Here is a 20,392-nt window from a genome sequence, read left to right as displayed (position 1 = left end):
TCCTGCAGCCATTTCAGCTCCTGCGGAGCTCCAAGGGTTAAGGAGAGCGAATAGTGTTTGGTAGAGTGGGAAGCCTCAGGAATGTCCCTCCTTCCATAAGGATGTAGCTTCTTTTGGAAAGCCAGCTGAAACCTTCGCCCTCTATTGGCCCCAAAGGGGAAGCGCCACTTCTTTTCTCACATCCGAGGGCACCTCCTGGTGCAATCTGAATCATCTGGATCGGAATAGAGCAGGAAGAGTAGAAAGGGAGATTTTTCAATGGGGAAAAGCAGGAAAGAGGCTGTTCAGTCTCAGGAGGGGTGAGGAATGGAGGGGAGAAAAGGGGAAAGGAAATGAGAGGACAAGGGAGGGAAGGGAAAAAGAAAAGTGGAAATATATTGAGAAAGAAGGGGGGAAGGAAACATGAAGCAAAAGGAAAAGAAGGTTTGGGTGCAAGAGTGAGGCTGCTGGTAAAAGCAGATGGAGCTGCTCCAAACAGTCAAGAGAAGCTACTGGGGCCTCTTCCAATGGGAAACTGTCAGAGGGTTGGAAACAATACATTGTCCCTTGATGAAGTGGCCAGGGGGCTTTTGCTGCCCCAATTCTCCCCCATCTGCAAAAACACATATCTTCACAACGACCCCAAAATGGAAAGTGTGATCGTCTGTGCTGCTCCCTTGTGTTGGAAGGGAGGGCGTCTGGTCTGTGACTGGAATAAAATTGGAATTGCAAAACAAAGGAAGGAAAATAGTGAAAAACGAATATAAATCTCAAATGTATATGTATGTATGTATATGTGTGTATATAAATATAAATATAAATGTATGTGTATGTATGTATGTATGTATGTATGTATGTATGTATGTAATGTATGTTGTATTTGTGCTGATAAATAAAGGGAGACTAGCATGGATCTATTTCAAGCTATTTAGCTCTCATCAGCTAGCCATACCCTTACTGGGAATCGAACCAGGGCATTTGGGCATACCAGGGGTTGTAACACAAATACATATATACATACATATATATGTTGTATTTGTGCTGATAAATAAATAAATATATATACATATATACATACATACATATACATTTGAGATATATATATACATGTATACATACATACATATACAATATATATATATAAATTTGTTTAATTAGGGATTGAGTAGAGAAATAAATAAATAGAGAAAAAGAAAATAAAAAAGCAAAAAAAAGAGCTGAAGAATCCACTGGGATGTAAAGATCGTCCACATAGGGAGTCCATACACAAAAAGAGATTCGGTACAAAGGGGATTTAAATAGAAGAGAAAGTGGTTAAAAATTGATTTAAAAAGACTGGAGTTAACCTGATTTTTTCCTTTATATATCTACTTCTTTATTTTCCAGTTTGACTCAGAAACTTTAATGAGCGATATTTGAAAAACAGCCTCAGCCCAGCAGAGAAGCCTTTGAAACCCTGACATTTGTCCCCCACCCAAAGACCTCCAAATATTTGTATATATTAGTTATGCGTGGATAGTAACCACAGCACTGATATTTATTGGGATGTATTGAAGCCCAATGTATACTTTGTCCTAGCACTTAGCACACCATAAAAAAGTAAAACATAGCCAGGCTTCTCTCCTCTCCTGCTGGGCCACCGCAAGGTCTCTCCCTCCTCCGCCTCCCTTTGCACGGGAACCTCCCCCTCCCCCGGAGCACGTCTGAACCTCCCCCCGCCAGACTCTCCCGTAGCCTCTCCGCCTCCCTATGGAGCCCAAGGGGTTATGGCGAGCGAGTGCACGGTCCTAGAGCGGCAAGCGTGTGTGATGTCACGCCGCCTCCAATGGGGAAGCGCCCGGCGTTACCTTATCTTGGCCGAGGTCGCCCCCTGGAGGAACCTCCCTAAATTTACAGGATTCCCCGTTAGGGCGGGAAAGAAGCAGAAAATAAACGGGGCTTCCCCGAAGGGATTGGGGAGGGCGGAGGGGTTTGGTTGGAGGCGGTTTCTCCCCCCCCGCCCCGACTCAGAAAGGTTTCCTTTACAGGAATCCCCCTTTCTCTCCCGCTGAAGGGAAGACATTCCCGCCCTGGTTTCCCCAACATAATCTGAGGTAAAATTTACCTCAGACTTCATTTTTTTCAATGTTTTCTGCCCAAGGAGACTTCTTTGCATCTTGTGTGCTGATCCTGTGCCAAGGGCACCTTTAAGATGTTTATCATCCATGCATCCATCCATCTTTCTATCCATCCATCATCCATCCAAAGGCACCTTTATAATGTTTATCATCTATCATCTTTATCATCTATTAGATGATAAGAGAAGCACACCAGCATGCCTAACATCCCTGTCCTACTATCTCGATTTATCTGTACCCATTTCCTGTTTTTATTCATGTTTATTCGTATTCCTGTTATCTTGTACATATGTGACTAAATAAATAAATAATCTATCCATCCATTCATCTCTATTCATTTGTCTATTTATCTGTCTGCTCTCTACATGTATTTATGTATCTATGTATCATACATCTCTAGCAATGTATTAGTTGATCTATCAATATTTATATATGCCTATCTAGGTATATGTCTGCCTTGTCCGTCTATTGATCGATCTAGCTATCATCTCTATCATCTATCAATCATCTAATATCTCTATCCATATTTGACTACCAACATCTTCTGAGGAAAAATTTACCTCAGACTTCTCTTTGAATCTTTTCTGCCCAAGGAGACTTCTTTGCATCTTGTGTGCTGATCCTGTGCAGCATCACAAAGGAGAGCCTGGCAAAGGGCACCTTTAAGATGTTTATCATCTATTTCTCTCTCTCTCTCTCTCTCTCTCATCTATCTATCATCTATCTATCTATCCATTCATCCATCCATCCATCCATCCCAGGGCAGCCCGTGTTGCTTCCACCCAGTGTACCCAATGTAAAGAGGAGAAATCGGGACAGTGTGGCTTCGGCCCGGTCTATCTAATGCAAACAGGAGACATACCAGCAGTTTGGGGAGTGGTGTCAAACTAGCCATGCCCACCCAGTGGCTGCACCCATCATCGGCGATGTCCAATGTGTGGCGGCAAGCTGCCCACGCCCACCCAGGCGGCCACACCCACCATCAGCCATGCTCAGAGAGTGGTGTCAAGCTGGCCATGCCCACGCAGTTCGCCACACCCAATCTTAACCCCCAAATGTAAGCCGCAATAAACAAATTTAAGAAAAAGATTATCAATCTACATCTACAAGTAGCATTGCTCATCTTCAAATGATAGTACCTTCAAAAATCTGGGGTTCATAAATAAAAATGCTTTTTGTTTTCCTCAGTCATTTCATCTCTCAGGATACCACTTGTGAGGATTTGGGAACCTTTTTTTTAACCTTCCCTAGATCATCACACACGTACAAGAAATACAAAAGAATTAACCAATAAAGTCTATGCATTCTCAATCAAATATTTTTAATGAAAAATTGGGTCATTACTTTTCCTGAAGCTCTTTCCAATTACTCAAAGTTTCTGCTTTCTATAGATCCTTTTATGATATGTAAGAGAACTATTATGACTGAAGCCGTTTCCACACTCCATACATTTTTATATTTTCTCCCATGTGGATCCTTGTATGGGAAGTAAGATGACTGATCTGAGTAAAGGTTTTTCCAAACTCCATGCTTTTATAAGGCTTTTCTACTGTATGGATCCTTTTATGTAACATCAATGATCAAATTTTTGAAGAAACCCTTTGCACATTCCGCAAATTTATATGGCATGTCCCGTGTGAATCCTTTTATGGGAAGTGAGACGATCCCTCCGACTGAAGCTCTTTCCACATTCCATGCATTTATAGGGCCTCTCCCCTGTGTGGACCCATTTATGTGAAATAAGGCCACCAGTCTGAGCAAAGGTCTTTCCACACTCTAAGCATTTATATGGCTTCTCCCCTGTATGGATCCTTTGATGGATCACAAGTTGACTCCTATCAGCAAAGGTGTTTTTACACTCCATGCATTTATATGGCTTTTCCCCTGTGTGGATCATCTTATGGCGAAGAAGATGACTATTTCGAACAAAGGTCTTTCCACACACCATGCATTTATATGGCTTTTCCCCTGTGTGGATCATCTTATGGCGAAGAAGATGACTATTTAGAACAAAGGTCTTTCCACACTCCATGCATTTATATGGCTTTTCCCCTGTGTGGATCGTCTTATGGCGAAGAAGATGACTATTTCGAACAAATGTCTTTCCACACTCCATGCATTTATATGGCCTCTCCCCCGTGTGGATTCTATTATGGGAAATAAGACTACGATTTTGAGAAAAGGTCTTTCCACACACCAAGCATTCTTTTGTGTGAATCACTTTTTGAGATGTACAGAAATTATTTCCAACAGGAGGAATGAATGTCCCATTATAATTTTCTCCATTGTATTTTCTTATAGCATCTTCTCCTTTGTTTTGGGTTAAATAGTGTCCGTTTACATGTAATTTAGCTTTAATTAGCTTCACACTTTTCCCGATATATTTGTTCCTTATTTTCTCTTGTTGGGCAAGAAAGTCATGCATCAGAGCATCGGGGGAAGTTGAGCTTTCCTGATTCCAATTGTTTGGCTGGTTTCTTTCATGGCTTTCTAATTCCATTTGAATTCCATCTTCAATATCCGTTCCATCTTGAGCATTGATCACTTGGAACAGTTCACAGGAATCTTGATTCTCCTGCCCATTACCTTCAAAGGAAAAGAGAAATGAAAATGATAAGAAAGTTAAAGAAAAAGATCAAACTGTAGAAAGTCTATGAATTGTCTTCTGAATTTTTCTGAAATTCCATTATGTTATATTTTGCATGACTACAGTGCTGTGATATGGACATGATTTCTATATTCATGAGTCATGAAAGCTTTGAAAATATCTAGAAAATATCTCTTTCCTTGCAATTATCTCTATATTTGGCACCGAGAGAATTCACTGTGTCGCACATATCTGGTTGTGAGTCTCTGGGCGTGAAATGGGGCCCAGGGAGTCAGCTGGGCCTGTTGATAGTATACCTGGCTCCCCGCCATACATCAACGGCCCTGCCCGGGCTCCTCGAGCGGATCGCGGAGATGGCGGTTGAAACCCCCAAGCTATTAGTGAGGGGGGATTTCAACCTGCCATCGACGGGAGAGGCATCCGGGGCAGCCCGGGAATTCATGGCTTCCATGACAGCCATGGATCTGACTCAAGTAGTTCAGGACCCCACGCACGAGGGAGGCCACATACTGGATCTTGTGTTTGTCTCCGACCAGTGGACGAGTGATCTGGGAAGAGGGAATTTAGTCATCACGCCCCTGTCATGGTCAGATCACTCACTTCTCCAGCTGGACTTCCCTGGCGCTGCTCCCCACCGCGGGGAGGCGGAACCAGACTATCCCAGATGGTTCCGCCCCAGGCGTCTGATGGAACCAGATAGGTTCCAGGCGGAGCTTGGGCCACCTCCTGCAGACCTGCCCCGCCCCCGGGCAGAGGACCTGGTAGCCGCGTGGAATAATGCGGCCGCCGGTGCCTTGGACCGTGTGGCGCCTTTGCGGCCTCTCCGACGGCCACGATCGACCCGGGCCCCCTGGTTTAACGGGGAGCTAAGGGCAATGAAACGCCTTAGGAGACGCCTAGAGAGCAAGTGGAGGTCCTCCCGCTCCGAATCCGACCGAGCACAGGTAAGAGCCTACGTAAGGACTTACCTTGTGGCAATAAGAGTGGCCAAACGTCAGTATTGTGCCACCCTTATAGCGTCCGCAGAGAACCGCCCTGCCGCCCTGTTTCGGGTGACCCGCTCCCTTTTGTCACAGGGGCAGCGGGACCCCCCATTGCTGGGCCGGGCAGAGGAATTTGGAGAGTTCCTGCAGGATAAAATCGATCAGATCCGAAGGGGATGGACCCATCTCAGTGTTCCAGTGGGGACGTCCGAGGCTAGTCTTGAGAGACCATGCTGGGAAGAGTTTGACCCTGTTGTCACCGAAGATTTGGACAGGTTGCGCGGGCGACTGCGAGCCACCACATGTTTATTGGACCCGTGTCCCTCCTGGTTGGTACTGGCCTCCTGGGAGGGCTCACGAGGCTGGCTACTGGGGCTGGTGAACGCTTCGCTGGGTGAGGGCCTTTTACCAACCGCCTTGAAAGAGGCGGTGGTGAGGCCCCTGCTCAGGAAGCCTTCTCTGGACCCAACGGAGCTAGCAAATTACCGTCCTGTCTCCAACCTTCCTTTCTTAGCGAAGGTTGTTGAGAGTGTGGTGGCTCAGCAGTTTCCGCGCCACCTGGAGGAAGCTGATTATCTAGACCCGCGCCAGTCCGGTTTCCGACCCGGTCACAGCACGGAGACAGCCTTGGTCGCGTTGGTGGATGATCTCTGGAGGGCAAAGGATGGGGGTTGTTCCTCCATCCTTGTCCTATTAGACCTCTCGGCGGCCTTCGATACCATCGACCATGGTATCCTATTGCGCCGTCTGGAGGGGTTGGGGGTCGGGGGCACCGTATTACGATGGTTCCGCTCCTACCTCTCTGGCCGGACGCAATGTGTGTTGGCAGGAGAGGAGAGGTCGACCGCGAGGCCCCTTATCTGTGGGGTCCCACAGGGGTCGATCCTCTCGCCTCTCCTGTTCAACATATATATGAAGCCGCTGGGCGAGATCATCCGTGGTTTTGGGGTGGGATACCATCTGTACGCTGATGACACTCAGCTGTACATTTCCACCCCAAACCACCCCAATGAGGCTGTTGAAGTGATGTCCCGGTGTCTGGAAGCCGTACGGGTCTGGATGGATGACAACAGGCTCAGGCTCAACCCCTCCAAGACAGAGTGGCTGTGGCTTCCGGCTTCCCGGTTCAACCAGCATATGCCATCGCTGGCCATCGGGGACGATCAATTAGCCCCGGTGGAAGGGGCGCGCAATTTGGGCGTCCTCCTTGATGCCCGGCTGTCTATGGAAGATCACGTGGCAGCCGTGGCAAGGGGGGCGTTCCACCAGGTTCGCCTGGTGCGCCAATTGCGGCCCCTTTTGGACCGGGAGGCCTTGCGCACAGTCACTCACGCGCTGGTGACGTCTCGCCTGGACTACTGTAACGCTCTCTACATGGGGCTCCCCTTGAGGTGCACCCGGAGACTGCAGTTGGTCCAGAATGCAGCCGCGCGGGTAATTATGGGGAGATCGAGGTTCTCCCATATAACACCCATCCTGCGCGAGCTGCACTGGCTTCCTGTGGCCTACCGGGTACGCTTCAAGGTGCTGGTTACCACCTTCAAAGCGCTCCATGGCACAGGGCCTAGTTACCTGCGGGATCGCGTCCTGCCCCATACATCCCTGCGACCCGTCCGCTCACACAGAGAGGGACTACTCCGGGTGCCGTCCCCCAGAGAGTGCCAGAGGGCGGCGCCCAGGAGTAGGGCCTTCTCTGTAGTGGGCCCCACCCTTTGGAATGACCTCCCCCCAGACATCAGGACAACAATCGACCTTCGCTCCTTCCGTATGAAGCTGAAAACCTACCTGTTTCGACTAGCTGACCTGGCATAATAGTACAACCTCTCCATCCCAGGGCATTTTTAATTGGTAATTTTAGTTTTAAGGGTTAATTTCACAGGGGTTTTAACTTTTTTAGGTATTGTAACTTATTTATTTATTTTTACCTCCTCTGTACGCTATATAATACTTTTGTATGTCGCCCCGAGTCCCTGTGGGGAGAGGGGGCGACTAATAAGTTCAAGTAATAAATAAATAAATAATAAATATATATATTCAAATCTCACTCAGTCACTTTTGAGTTAAGGAATAATCAGGGGAAATATCTAAAGAGGAATTAGGAGAAAACCTAAGATTTATTGGGGTGGGTTAAGGATATTTCACCGCCCAAAGTCTCATCGGCTTTCAAGGGCTTTTCTCAGTTCGCAGAGAACAGACCCCTAAACTACTTTAGTGCGAGATCACATAAGATCAGTAATGCAATATCTCATGCTAGTACTTTAGGACTGTGTTCTCTACGAACTGAGGACTGGATGAGATCCGGGCAAAAGTGTTTGAAACCAAAGAGGTCTTTCCTCTGTTTGCAAAGTCTATTGCCCTGGATCTAGTGCAGGTCTCAGTTAGCAGAGGCCTAAAGTATATAGTGTGAGATCACGCAGGATCAGTAGTGCAAGATTTCACGGTACTGATCTCGCATGATCTCTCACTACTTTAGGCCTGATCTCTACAAATGCACCAAAGCAAGCAAAAGAACTGATGGCTGGCGACATTGACACAAGTTTAGTCTCAGCAGGGTAGGGTGAGGGAATAGGTAGGGTGAATGTTGGGGCACCTCTGCTGTCATTTATACGTGTGAATGATGGCCATAGTGCTGCAACATTCGTAATTTCAGGGCTGTGTCTAAAGTACTTGGGAGTGGGGGGGGATGTAGGTCCTAACTTTAAATAGGCGCTGTGAACAGTCGTAACTCGGTTATTATCTATACCCAAGGATTCTCTGAGTCACACTGCATGAAGTCTTCATTTTTTATATATATAACATTTTTCATTTTTTCATAGCAAATAACCACATGTATACTATTACATAACCAACATCGTATTATATTGTTAAATGTTTACATCAATTTGTCTTGCCATCAACTCCCCAAAACAATTATTAGCTCTTCTGCTCTCCATACACCATATTTGTACCTTGTCCATCACTTTATTCTCCCTCTCTCCTCGTCCCCGCTACCTCCTTTCTTCCCTCTGTCGTCTTTCTCTTACAATACAATACAATACAATAGCAGAGTTGGAAGGGACCTTGGAGGTCTTCTATTCCAGCCCATGCCTAGGCAGGAAAACTTATATAATTTCAGACAAATGGCTATCCAACATCTTCTTAAAGACTTCCAGTGTTGGGGCATTCACTACTTCTGGTGAATGTAAATTAGTCAGAAAGAGTGAAGGAAAGAGTTTTTATTCCTCTTTTTCTTAGTCTATTCAAAATCCTTCTCACTTACCCCTTCTCTACCCCCATCAGCTCCTCCTTTTCTTTTTGTTTATCCATTGTTCAGAGGAAGTTGCTTCCTCCCGTTTTAGACTCTCTTCTGAATTTGTAGAGACTGGGGGTGGGGGGGGTGTAGGCACAGAAAACTTGCTTGATGCTTAATAGTTGGTGTCTTGAGTATGAGATCCAAAGTGAATCACAGAGAATAATAATAATTAATCAGAGACCATTTCACCAAGGCTGCAGAGTTAAGCCTTGGTGAAATGCTTAACTTGAGGAATTAAGACACCATGTTGTGGAGTTACTGACATCACAATCCTCTCACATGACCTCCAGAGGACCCATTAAAGCACACCTCATTCTTTTCAGCCTCCACAGGTAAGTTCAAATAGAAATGGAAAAATACAGATAAGAAATGGCACAGAAAGCATCTAAGCAATTGAGCTCTTTCCTTCCTTGGAGTACGAGAAGGCCAGATCCTTCTCCCTCCCAGGAGACAATATCTGATTGTTGATTTTTAAATAAAAAACTAACTATAATCTGTCTTCTTGAACTCTCTGATTGGGGACTAGAAAACTCTTACCCAGTGATACCACATTCCTATGATTTTCAAGCATGACTTCAGAATGGAGTACTTTTTGGTCAGGATGCAGTTGAGACCATTCCTCCTCAGAGAAATACACAGCCACCTCCTCGAAGGACACAAGACTCTCCTGAACATGGAAAAAAGAAAACAACAGGAGGATTCGCAAGATCTGTTCATACAATACAATACAATAATACAATACAATAGTAGAGTTGGAAGGGACCTTGGAGGTCTTCTAGTCCAACCCCCTGCCTAGGCAGGAAACCCTATACCGTTTCAGACAAATAGCTATCCAACATCTTCTTAAAGACTTCCAGTGTTGGGGCATTAACAACTTCTGGAGGCAAGCTGTTCCACTGATTAATTGTTCTCACTGTCAGGAAATTTCTCCTCAGTTCTAAGTTGCTTCTCTCCTTGATTAGTTTCCACCCATTGCTTCTTGTTCTACCCTCAGGTGCTTTGGAGAATAGTTTGACTCCCTCTTCTTTGTGGCAACCTCTGAGATATTGGAATAATGCTATCATGTCTCCCCTAGTCCTTCTTTCTCTTAAGCTAAACATACCCAGTTCCTGCAACCGTTCTTCATATGTTTTAGTCTCCAGTCCCCTAATCATCTTTGTTGCTCTTCTCTGCACTCTTTCTAGAGTCTCCACATCTTTTTTACATCGTGGCGACCAGAACTGAATGCAGTATTCCAAGTGTGGCCTTACCAAGGCATTATAAAGTGGTATTAACACTTCACGTGATCTTGATTCTATCCCTCTGTTGATGCAGCCTAGAACTGTGTTGGCTTTTTTGGCAGCTGCTGCACACTGCTGGCTCATATTTAAATGGTTGTCCACTAGGACTCCAAGATCCCTTTCACAGTTACTACTACTGAGTAAGGTATCACCTATACTGTACCTGTGCATTCCGTTTTTGTTGCCTAAATGTAGAACCTTACTCTTTTCACCATTGAATTTCATTTTATTAGATAGTGCCCAATGTTCAAGTTTGTCAAGATCCTTCTGTATCTTAAGCCTATCTTCTGGAGTGTTGGCTATTCCTGCCAGCTTGGTATCATCTGCAAATTTGATGAGTTCCCCATTTATTCCCTCATCCAAATCATTGATGAAGATGTTGAAGAGTACTGGGCCTAAAACAGAGCCTTGGGGTACTCCACTGCATACTTCCCTCCATGTAGATGCAGTTCCATTGAGAACTACACGTTGAGTGCGGTTGGTCAGCCAGTTACCAATCCATCTGGTGGTGATGCTGTCTAACCCACATTCTTCTACTTTATCTAGTAGTAGGTTATGGTCTACCTTATCAAAAGCCTTACTGAAGTCCAAGTAAACTATATCAACGGCATTCCTCTGGTCCACTAATTTTGTCACATTATCAAAGAATGCAATAAGATTAGTCTGGCATGATCTGTTTTTGACAAATCCATCATCTTCAACAATGATTCAACATCTTCAACAATGATTTAGAAAAGGGGATAGAATGGGAAGTCATCACATTTGCAGCCGAGAATAAATTGACAGGAATATCAACACTCCAGAAAATAAACGCGAGATAAAGAAGGATCAACAGCTTGGGCCCTATCTAACAAAATGAAATTCAGTAGCGAGAAATGTAAGGTTCTACATTCAGGAAAGAAAAAACAAATGCACAGGCATAGACCAGGTGATACCTAGCTCAACAGTAGTAAGTGTAACAGGGATTTTGGAGTCCTAGTACAGTGGTCGGCAAGCCACGGCTCGCGAGCCACACGCGGCTCTTTACATATTTTAATGCGGCTCTTCTGTGTGCCGGGCGCCCACTCCCCTCCCTCCTCTCGGGCACTTCAAAACAAGCGGCCCTTTCCCTTTTTTCTTTTCGACCCACAATGATTAGGGAGGATCCTGAAGTCGGGCGGGGACGAGAAGCGAGGAGGGAGAAAAAGAGACGGAGGCTAAGGAGCTTCCCCCCCGCCCCCTCCCAGCAAAAATCTAACCGGGGAGCCGGGCGGGCAGTATCAAATTAGCCGATCACGCCGCGTGATCGGTTAATTTGCTACTGCCCACGCGGTGTGATCGGCTAATTTGCTACTGCCCGCCCGGCTCCCCGGTTAGATTTTTGCTGGGAGGGGGCAGGGGGGAAGCTCCTTGGCCTCCGTCTCTTTTTCTCCCTCCTCGCTTCTTGGGACTCCACCAATGGGGGAGCAAGGCCCGCCCAGCGCCAGACTTTGGGCTAACACAGAGGTCTGCAAAGTTGGCTGTTTTAAGACTGGTGGACTTCAATTCTCAGAATTCTGGGAGTTGAAGTCCACCAGTCTTAAGAGCCAATTTTGCAGATCCCTGGGCTAATATGATTGATGCCCTTGGTGGACTTCAATTCTCAGAATTCTGGGAGTTGAAGTCCACAAGTCTTCAAGCTGTCAGGTTTGAAGACCCTGGGGTTTTTTTTTCTAAAGGGTTGGGGTTGCGAGGGTCTTGCAACTTGACAGCTTTAAGACTTGCATGCTTCAATGCCAGAGTTCCTGAGCCAATATGACTGGAGGAATTCTGGGAGTTGAAGTCCACAAGCCTTAAAGCTGTCAGGTTTGAAGACCCCTGGGGTTTTTTTTTCTAAAGGGTTAGGGGTGCGAGGGTCTTGCAACTTGACAACTTTAAGACTTGCATGCTTCAATGCCAGAATTCCTGAGCCAACATGACTGGAGGAGGAATTCTGGGAGCTGAAGTCCACAAGTCTTAAAGCTGTCAGGTTTGAAGACCCCTTGGGGTTTTTTTCCTAAAGGGTTAGGGATGCAAGGATCTTGTAACTTGACAGCTTTAAGACTTGCGTGCTTCAAATGCCAGAGTTTATTGAAACTAAAAACAGTGTACCATCCTATGTATTTTCGGTTTTAAAAATGTGGCTCTCAAAATAAATTTCAACCGTGGTTTTGGCGAGATTTGGCTCAGTTGAAAAAAAAGGTTGCCCACCACTGTCCTAGTAGATAATCACTTTTACTTCTTGTAAATTCATAGTTATAGGGGTACCTAGCGGAACAGGTTAACCAGTGGTCTTTAAAAAACATTTCCTAATCAGAATCTGAGGGTAGAAATGACAAACCATCATGTCCCAGTAATATTCTACGGAGGACGCTATGCTGATTGAGAGCAACTTGAACCTACTATTATGCTTTGTATGTCTTTCAGGAGCACAAAAATAATCCTGTCCAAACAAGGAAGGGAAATAGAAGGAGAGAGCACTCTGCACACCCACTTTACTTCCTGAAGGAAAGGGAGAATACAAAACTAACAATTTCCCCCTTTCTTACTTGATTTGGAGGTTCAACCACTGTTTGAGCTCCATCATAAAAACCCGAAAACGTCACTCCTTGTTTCTCTGTAAGGAATAATTTCAAAATGCATAATTAACAAAATATGAGATTTTCTATAGAAGACAAAAGATAGTGAAGGTAAGACAGATGGGTAATCTGAAGATTCTTCAATTACCTCCTGAGCTGTCCCGACTTGGATCATCCCAAGGGATCCTCCTGATAAATGGCTCCTGAGGGACATTTGATGGATTCTTCTTTCCCGCAGGATCTCTGATCTCCACAGCGCAGCACTTCAAATTGGAGGAAGAAAAAAAGAAGCAGAATTAATGTAGTTCACATAAAATAAAGTGGATTCGTATATTTGGAAGTCAAACTCAAGGCCCCCAGAATCCATCAGTGAGGTTGAGTGAGAAAACAATGGAACAATGTCCTACAGGAATTGGGGGAACATCTCCACCTCTTATGAATGCCAGAAACGTTTGGGAAGGAGGGGTGAAGAATTCAAACACATTCTTTATTCTCTTTTAAGTTCCCTAGACTAAAGTGTCTCACCTGCAACTCAACCTGCTCTTTCTTCTCCTCCGCCTGGCTCAGGAGGAAGCCTTCTGCAAGGGCCACCGCCTGGGAGCTGGTCTCTGCTCCACACTCCCGCACCCAGCTCTCCATCTCTGGGGGAAGGGTAGCCAGGAGCTGCTCCAGAACCACCAGGTCCAGCATCTGGGCTTTGGTGTGCTTTTCTGGTCTCAGCCATCGCCTGCAAAAGTCATGTAGTCGGTTGCAAAGTCCTCGGGGACCTTCAGCCTCCTGGTATTGGAGGCTCCTGAAGTTCCAGGCTTGAATGTTTGACCGCATGGTGGTTTCGATCGGAGATTGAACAGAGCGGAGGGCTGGGCACGTGTCTCTCTTTCTCCACGGCCTCTCTTCGCTTGGGAAGAGTCCCCACACAACATCAGGTCTCGATGCCTCCCATGCAAATCTCTCCTGCAGCCTTTTCAGTGCCTGCGGAGCTCCAAGGGTTAAGGAGAGCGAATACTGTTTTGTAGAGTGGGAAGCCTCAGGGATGTCCCTCCTTTCACAGGGATGTAGCCTCTTTCGGAAAGCCAGCTGAAACCTTCGCCCTCTAGTGGCCCCGAAGGGGAAGCGCCTCTTCTTTTCTCACATCCGAGGGCGCCCCCTGGTGCAATCTGAATCATCTAGATCGGAATAGAGCAGGAAGAGTAGAAAGGGATATTTTTCAATGGGGAAAAGCAGGAAGGACGCTGTTCAGTCTCAGGAGGGGTGAGGAATGGAGGGGAGAAAAGGGGAAAGGAAATCAGAGGACAAGGGAGGACAAAGGAGGGAAGGGAAAAAGAAAATGGAAATATATTGAGAAAGAAAAAGGGAAGGAAACATGAAGCAAAAAGAAAAGAAGGTTTGGGTGCAAGAGTGAGGCTCCTGGTAAAAGCAGATGGAGCTGCTCCAAACAGTCAATAGAAGCTACCAGGTGGTGTCTCTGGGGCCTCTTCCAATGATGAGATTGTCCCTTGATGAAGTGGGCAGGGGGCTTTTGCTGCCCCAATTCTCCCCCACCTGCAAAAACACGTATCTTCACAATGACCTCAAAATGGAAAGTGTGATCGGCTGTGCTGCTGCCTTGTGTTGGAAGGGAGGGCGTCTGGTCTGTGACTGGAATAAAATTGGAATTGCAAAACAAAGGAAGGAAAATAGTGAAAAACGAATATAAATCTCAGATAGATAGATAGATAGATAGATAGATAGATAGATAGATAGATAGATAGATGATAGATAGATGATAGATAGATAGATGATATGGATGGATGGATGGATGGATGGATAGATAGATAGATATAAAGAGATGTTTAATTAGGGATTGAGTAGAGAAAGAAATAAATAGAGAAAAAGAAAATAAAAAAGCAAAAAAGAGAAGAGCTGAAGAATCCACTGGGATGTAAAGATTCGCCCACGTAGTGAGTCCATACACAAAAAGAGATTCGGTACAAAGGCGATTTAAATAGTGGAGAAAGTGGTTAAAAATTGATTTAAAAAGACTGGAGTTAACCTGATTTTTGCACGGGAACCTCCCCCTCCCCCGGAGCATGTCTGAACTTCCTCCGCCAGACTCTCCCGTAGCCTCTCCGCCTCCCTATGGAGCTCAAGGGGTTATGGCGAGCGAGTGTACGGTCCTAGAGCGCCGACGTTACCTTATCTTGGCCGAGGACGCCCCCGGGAGGATTTTACCTAACCTTACAGGATTCCTCGTTAGGGCGGGAAAGACTCGGAAAGAAGAAAATAAACTGGGCTTCCCCAAAGGGATTGGGGAGGGGAGAGGGGTTTGGTTGGAGGCGGTTTCTCCCCCCCCCCCCGACTCCGAAAGGTTTCCCTGCTCCTTCCTTTACAGGAATCCCCCTTTCTCTCCCGCTGAAGGGAAGCCATTCCAGCCCTGGTTTCCCCAACATCTTCTGAGGTAAAATTTACCTCAGACTTCGTTTTTTTGAATCTTTTCTGCACAAGGAGACTTCTTTGCATCTTGTATGCTGATCCTGTGCAGCGTCACAAAGGAGAACCTGGCCAAGGGCACCTTTAAGATGTTTATCATCCATCCATCCATCTTTCTATCCATCCATCATCCATCCAAAGGCACCTTTATGATGTTTATCATCTATCATCTTTATCATCTATTAGATGCATGGAGAAGCACACCAGCATGCCTAACATCCCTGTCCTACTATCTCCATTAATTTGTACCCATTTCCTGTGTTTTTATTCATGTTTATTCGTATTCCTGTTATCTTGTACATATGTGACTAAATAAATATCTATCCATCCATTCATCTCTATTCATTTGTCTATTTATCTGTCTGCTCTCTACATGTATTTATGTATCTATGTATCATCTATCTCTAGCAATGTATTAGTTGATCTATCAATATTTATATATGCCTATCTAGGTATATGTCCGTCTTGTCTGTCTATTGATCGATCTAGCTATCATCTCTATCATCTATCAATCATCTAATATCTCTATCCATATTTGACTATCAACATCTTCTGAGGAAAAATTTACCTTAGACTTCATCTCTTTGAATCATTTCTGCCCAAGGAGTCTTCTTTGTATCTTGTATGGTGAGCCTATGCAGCATCACAAAGGAGAGCCTGGCAAAGGGTATCTTTAAGAAGCTTATCATCTATTTATCTCTCTCTCTCTCTCTCTCTCTCTCTCTCTCTCTCTCTCTCATCTATCTCTATCTATCTATCTATTTATCCATTCATCCATCCATCCATCCCAGGGCAGCCTGTCGCTTCCACCCAGTGTACCCAATGTAAAGAGAAATCGAGCCAGTGTGGCTTCAGCCCGGTCTACCTAATGCAAACAGGAGACATACCAGCAGTTTGGGGAGTGGTGTCAAACTAGCCATGCCCACCTAGTTTCTGCTTTGTATAGATCCTTTTATGATATGTAAGGGAACTATTATGACTGAAGCCGTGTCCACACTCCATACATTTTTATATCTTCTCCCATGTGGATCCTTCTATGGGAAGTAAGATGACTGATCTGAGTAAAGGTTTTTCCAAACTCCATGCTTTTATAAGGCTTTTCTACTGTATGGATCCTTTTATGTAACATCAATGATCAATTTTTGAAGAAACCCTTTCCATATTTCACAAATTTATATGGCATGTCCCGTGTGAATCCTTTTATGAGAAGTGAGACGATCCCTCCGAATGAAGCTCTTTCCACATTCCATGCATTTATAGGGCCTCTCCCCTGTGTGGATCCATTTATGTAAAATAAGGCCTTCAGTCCGAGCAAAGGTCTTTCCACACTCTGAGCATTTATACGGCCTCTCCCCTGTGTGGATCATCTTATGGCGAAGAAGATCTGCATTTTGAGCAAAGGACTTTCCACAGTCCTTGCATTTAAACGGCCTCTCCCCTGTGTGGATCCTATTATGGGAAATAAGACTACGATTTTGAGAAAAGGTCTTTCCACACACCAAGCATTCTTTTGTGTGAATCACTTTTTGAGATGTACAGAAATTATTTCCAACAGGAGGAATGAATGTCCCATTATAATTTTCTCCATTGTATTTTCTTATAGCATCTTCTCTTTTGTTTTGGGTTAAATAGTGTCCGTTTACATGTAATTTATCTTTAATTAGCTTCACACTTTTCCCGATATATTTGTTCCTTATTTTCTCTTGTTGGGCAAGAAAGTCATGCATCAGAGCATCGGGGGAAGATGAGCTTTCCTGATTCCAATTGTTTGGCTGGTTTCTTTCATGGCTTTCTAATTCCATTTGAATTCCATCTTCAATATCCGTTCCATCTTGAGCACTGATCACTTGGAACAGTTCACAGGAATCTTGATTCTCCTGCCCATTACCTTCAAAGGAAAAGAGAAATGAAAATGATAAGAAAGCTAAAGAAAAAGATCAAACTGTAGAAAGTCTATGAATTGTCTTCTGAATTTTTCTGAAATTCCATTATGTTATATTTTGCATGACTACAGTGCTGTGATATGGACATGATTTCTATATTCATGAGTTATGAAAGCTTTGAAAATGTCTAGAAAATATCTCTTTCCTTGCAATTAGCTCTCTATATATTCAAATCTCACTCAAAGTCAGTTTTGAGTTAAGGAATAATCAGGGGAAACATCTAAAGAGGAATTAGGAGAAAACCTAAGATTTATTGGGGTGGGTTAAGGATATTTCACCGCCCAAAGTCTCATCGGCTTTCAAGGGCTTTTCTCAGTTTGCAGAGAACAGACCCCTAAACTACTTTAGTGCGAGATCACATAAGATCAGTAATGCAATATCTCATGCTAGTACTTTAGGACTGTGTTCTCTACGAACTGAGGACTGCATGAGATCCAGGCAAAAGTGTTTGAAACCAAAGAGGTCTTTACTCTGTTTGCAAACCCTATTGCCCTGGATCTAGTGCAGGCCTCAGTTAGCAGAGGCCTAAAGTATATAGTGTGAGATCACGCAGGATCAGTAGTGCAAGATTTCACGGTACTGATCTCGCATGATCTCTCACTACTTTAAACTTGTTCTCTGCAAATGCACCAAAGCAGGCAAAGGAACTGATGGCTCGCTGCATTAACGCAAGTTTAGTCTCAGCAGGGTAGGGTGAGGGAATAAGTAGGGTGAATGTTGCAGCACCTCTGCTGTCATTCATAACTGTGAACGATGGCCACAGTCCTGCAACATTCGTAATTTCAGGGCTGTGTCTAAAGTACTTGGGGGGAGGGGGATGTAGGTCCTAACTTTAAATAGGCGCTGTGAACAGTCGTAACTCGGTTATTATCTATACCCAAGGATTCTCTGAGTCACACTGCATGAAGTCTTCATTTTATATATATATAACGTTTTTCATTTTGTCATAGCAAATAACCACATGTATACTATTACATAACCAACATCGTATTATATTGTCAAATGTTTACATCAATTTGTCTTGCCATCAACTCCCCAAAACAATTATTGGCTCTTCTGCTCTCCATACACCATATTTGTACCTTGTCCATCACTTTATTCTCCCTCTCTCCTCTTCCCCCCTACCTCCTTTCTTCCCTCTGTCGTCTTTCTCTTACAATACAATACAATAGCAGAGTTGGAAGGGACCTTGGAGGTCTTCTATTCCAACCCCATGCCTAGCCAGGAAAACTTATACAGTTTCAGACAAATGGCTATCCAACATCTTCTTAAAGACTTCCAGTGTTGGGGCATTCACAACTTCTGGTGAATGTAAATTAGTCAGAAAGAGTGAAGGAAAGAGTTTTTATTCCTCTTTTTCTTAGTCTATTCAAAATCCTTCTCACTTACCCCTTCTCTACCCCCATCAGCTCCTCCTTTTCTTTTTGTTTATCCATTGTTCAGAGGAAGTTGCTTCCTCCCGTTTTAGACTCTCTTCTGAATTTGTAAAGACTGGGGGTGGGGGGGTTGTAGGCACAGAAAACTTGCTTGATGCTTAATAGTTGGTGTCTTGAGTATGAGATCCAAAGTGAATCACAGAGAATAATAATAATTAATCAGAGACCATTTCACCAAGTTAAGCCTTGGTGAAATGCTTAACTTGAGGAATTAAGACACCATGACAGCACAATCCTCTCACATGACCTCCAGAGGACCCATTAAAGCACACCTCATTCTTTTCAGCCTCCACAGATAAGTTCAAATAGAAATGGAAAAATACAGATAAGAAATGGTACAGAAAGCATCTAAGCAATTGAGCTCTTTCCTTCCTTGGAGTACGAGAAGGCCAGATCCTTCTCCCTCCCAGGGGACAATATCTGATTGTTGATTTTTAAATAAAAAACTAACTATAATCTGTCTTCTTGAACTCTCTGATTGGGGACTAGAAAACTCTTACCCAGAGAGACCACATTCCTATGATTTTCAAGCATGACTTCAGAATGGAGTACTTTTTGATCAGGATGCAGCTGAGACCATTCCTCCTCAGAGAAATACACAGCCACCTCCTCGAAGGACACAAGACTCTCCTGAACATGGAAAAAAGAAAACAGGAGGATTCGCAAGATCTGTTCATCTTCAACAATGATTTAGAAAAGGGGATAGAGGGAAAGTCATCACATTTGCAGCCAAGACTAAATTGACAGGAATACCAACACTCCAGAAAATAAACGCGAGATAAAGAAAGATCAACAGCTTGGGCCCTATCTAACAAAATGAAATTCAGTAGCGAGAAATGTAAGGTTCTACATTCAGGAAAGAAAAAACAAATGCACAGGCATAGAACAGGTGATACCTAGCTCAACAGTAGTAAGTGCAACAGGGATTTTGGAGTCCTAGTGGACAAGGACTTTTACTTCTTGTAAATTCATAGTTATAGGGGTACCTAGCAGAACAGGTTAACCAGTGGTCTTTAAAAAACATTTCCTAATCAGAATCTGAGGGTAGAAATGACAAACATCACGTCCCAGTAATATTCTACGGAGGACGCTATGCTGATTGAGAGCAACTTGAACCTACTATTATGCTTTGTATGTCTTTCAGGAACACAAAAATAATCCTGTCCAAACAAGGAAGGGAAATAAAAGGAGAGAGCACTCTGCACACCCGCTTTACTTCCTGAAGGAAAGGGAGAATACAAAACTAACAATTTCCCCCTTTCTTACTTGATTTGGAAGTTCAACCACTGTTTGAGCTCCATCATAAAAACCCGAAAACGTCACTCCTTGTTTCTCTGTAAGGAATAATTTCAAAATGCATAATTAACAAAATATGAGATTTTCTATAGAAGACAAAAGATAGTGAAGGTAAGACAGATGGGTAATCTGAAGATTCTTCAATTACCTCCTGAGCTGTCCCGACTTGGATCTTCCCAAGGGATCCTCCTGATAAATGGCTCCTGAGGGACATTTGATGGATTCTTCTTTCCCGCAGGATCTCTGATCTCCACAGCGCAGCACTTCAAATTGGAGGAAGAAAAAAAGAAGCAGAATTAATGTAGTTCACATAAAATAAAGTGGATTCCTATATTTGGAAGTCAAACTCAAGGCCCCCAGAATCCATCAGTGAGGTTGAGTGAGAAAACAATGGAACAATGTCCTACAGGAAT

The 20,392-nt window shown here is 44.3% G+C and overlaps 2 protein-coding genes across 3 annotated transcripts in view; both read right to left on the bottom strand.

The window, feature by feature from the left end:
- Nucleotides 1-3,407: 3,407 nt before the first annotated feature.
- On the bottom strand, nucleotides 3,408-14,912 carry LOC309392031 (zinc finger protein 202-like). Of its 2 annotated transcripts, XM_081952928.1 has the most exons (6): nucleotides 14,868-14,912; nucleotides 13,361-14,001; nucleotides 12,984-13,098; nucleotides 12,806-12,873; nucleotides 9,517-9,646; nucleotides 3,408-4,682 (listed from the first exon to the last, which is right to left on the bottom strand). In XM_081952928.1, exons 2-6 carry the CDS (start codon nucleotides 13,658-13,660, stop codon nucleotides 3,715-3,717), a joined length of 1,581 nt encoding a protein of 526 aa, XP_081809054.1. In that variant the 5' UTR covers nucleotides 13,661-14,001; nucleotides 14,868-14,912; the 3' UTR covers nucleotides 3,408-3,714. The 2 variants fall into 2 exon arrangements, 1 of the variants encoding a protein (XP_081809054.1); XR_014175377.1 differs by lacking the exon at nucleotides 12,806-12,873 and having other exon boundaries at nucleotides 13,361-14,869.
- A 1,325-nt stretch (nucleotides 14,913-16,237) lies between these two features.
- Nucleotides 16,238-20,392, bottom strand: part of LOC309391850 (zinc finger protein 202-like) — a 28,357-nt gene continuing 24,202 nt past the window's right edge. The window contains exons 2-5 of the mRNA XM_081952649.1: nucleotides 20,128-20,242; nucleotides 19,950-20,017; nucleotides 19,184-19,313; nucleotides 16,238-17,192 (exon numbers count right to left, since the gene is read on the bottom strand). Of these exons, the coding sequence (XP_081808775.1) occupies nucleotides 16,477-17,192; nucleotides 19,184-19,313; nucleotides 19,950-20,017; nucleotides 20,128-20,242 (1,029 nt within the window). The 3' untranslated portion in view covers nucleotides 16,238-16,476. The remainder of the gene's footprint in view (nucleotides 17,193-19,183; nucleotides 19,314-19,949; nucleotides 20,018-20,127; nucleotides 20,243-20,392) is intronic.

The sequence above is a fragment of the Natrix helvetica genome, assembly GCF_964273705.1.
Source record: "Natrix helvetica genome assembly, chromosome: 1".
In the NCBI taxonomy this organism is placed as follows: Eukaryota; Metazoa; Chordata; class Lepidosauria; order Squamata; family Natricidae; genus Natrix; species Natrix helvetica.
This window is presented reverse-complemented; position numbering and strand designations above follow the sequence as displayed.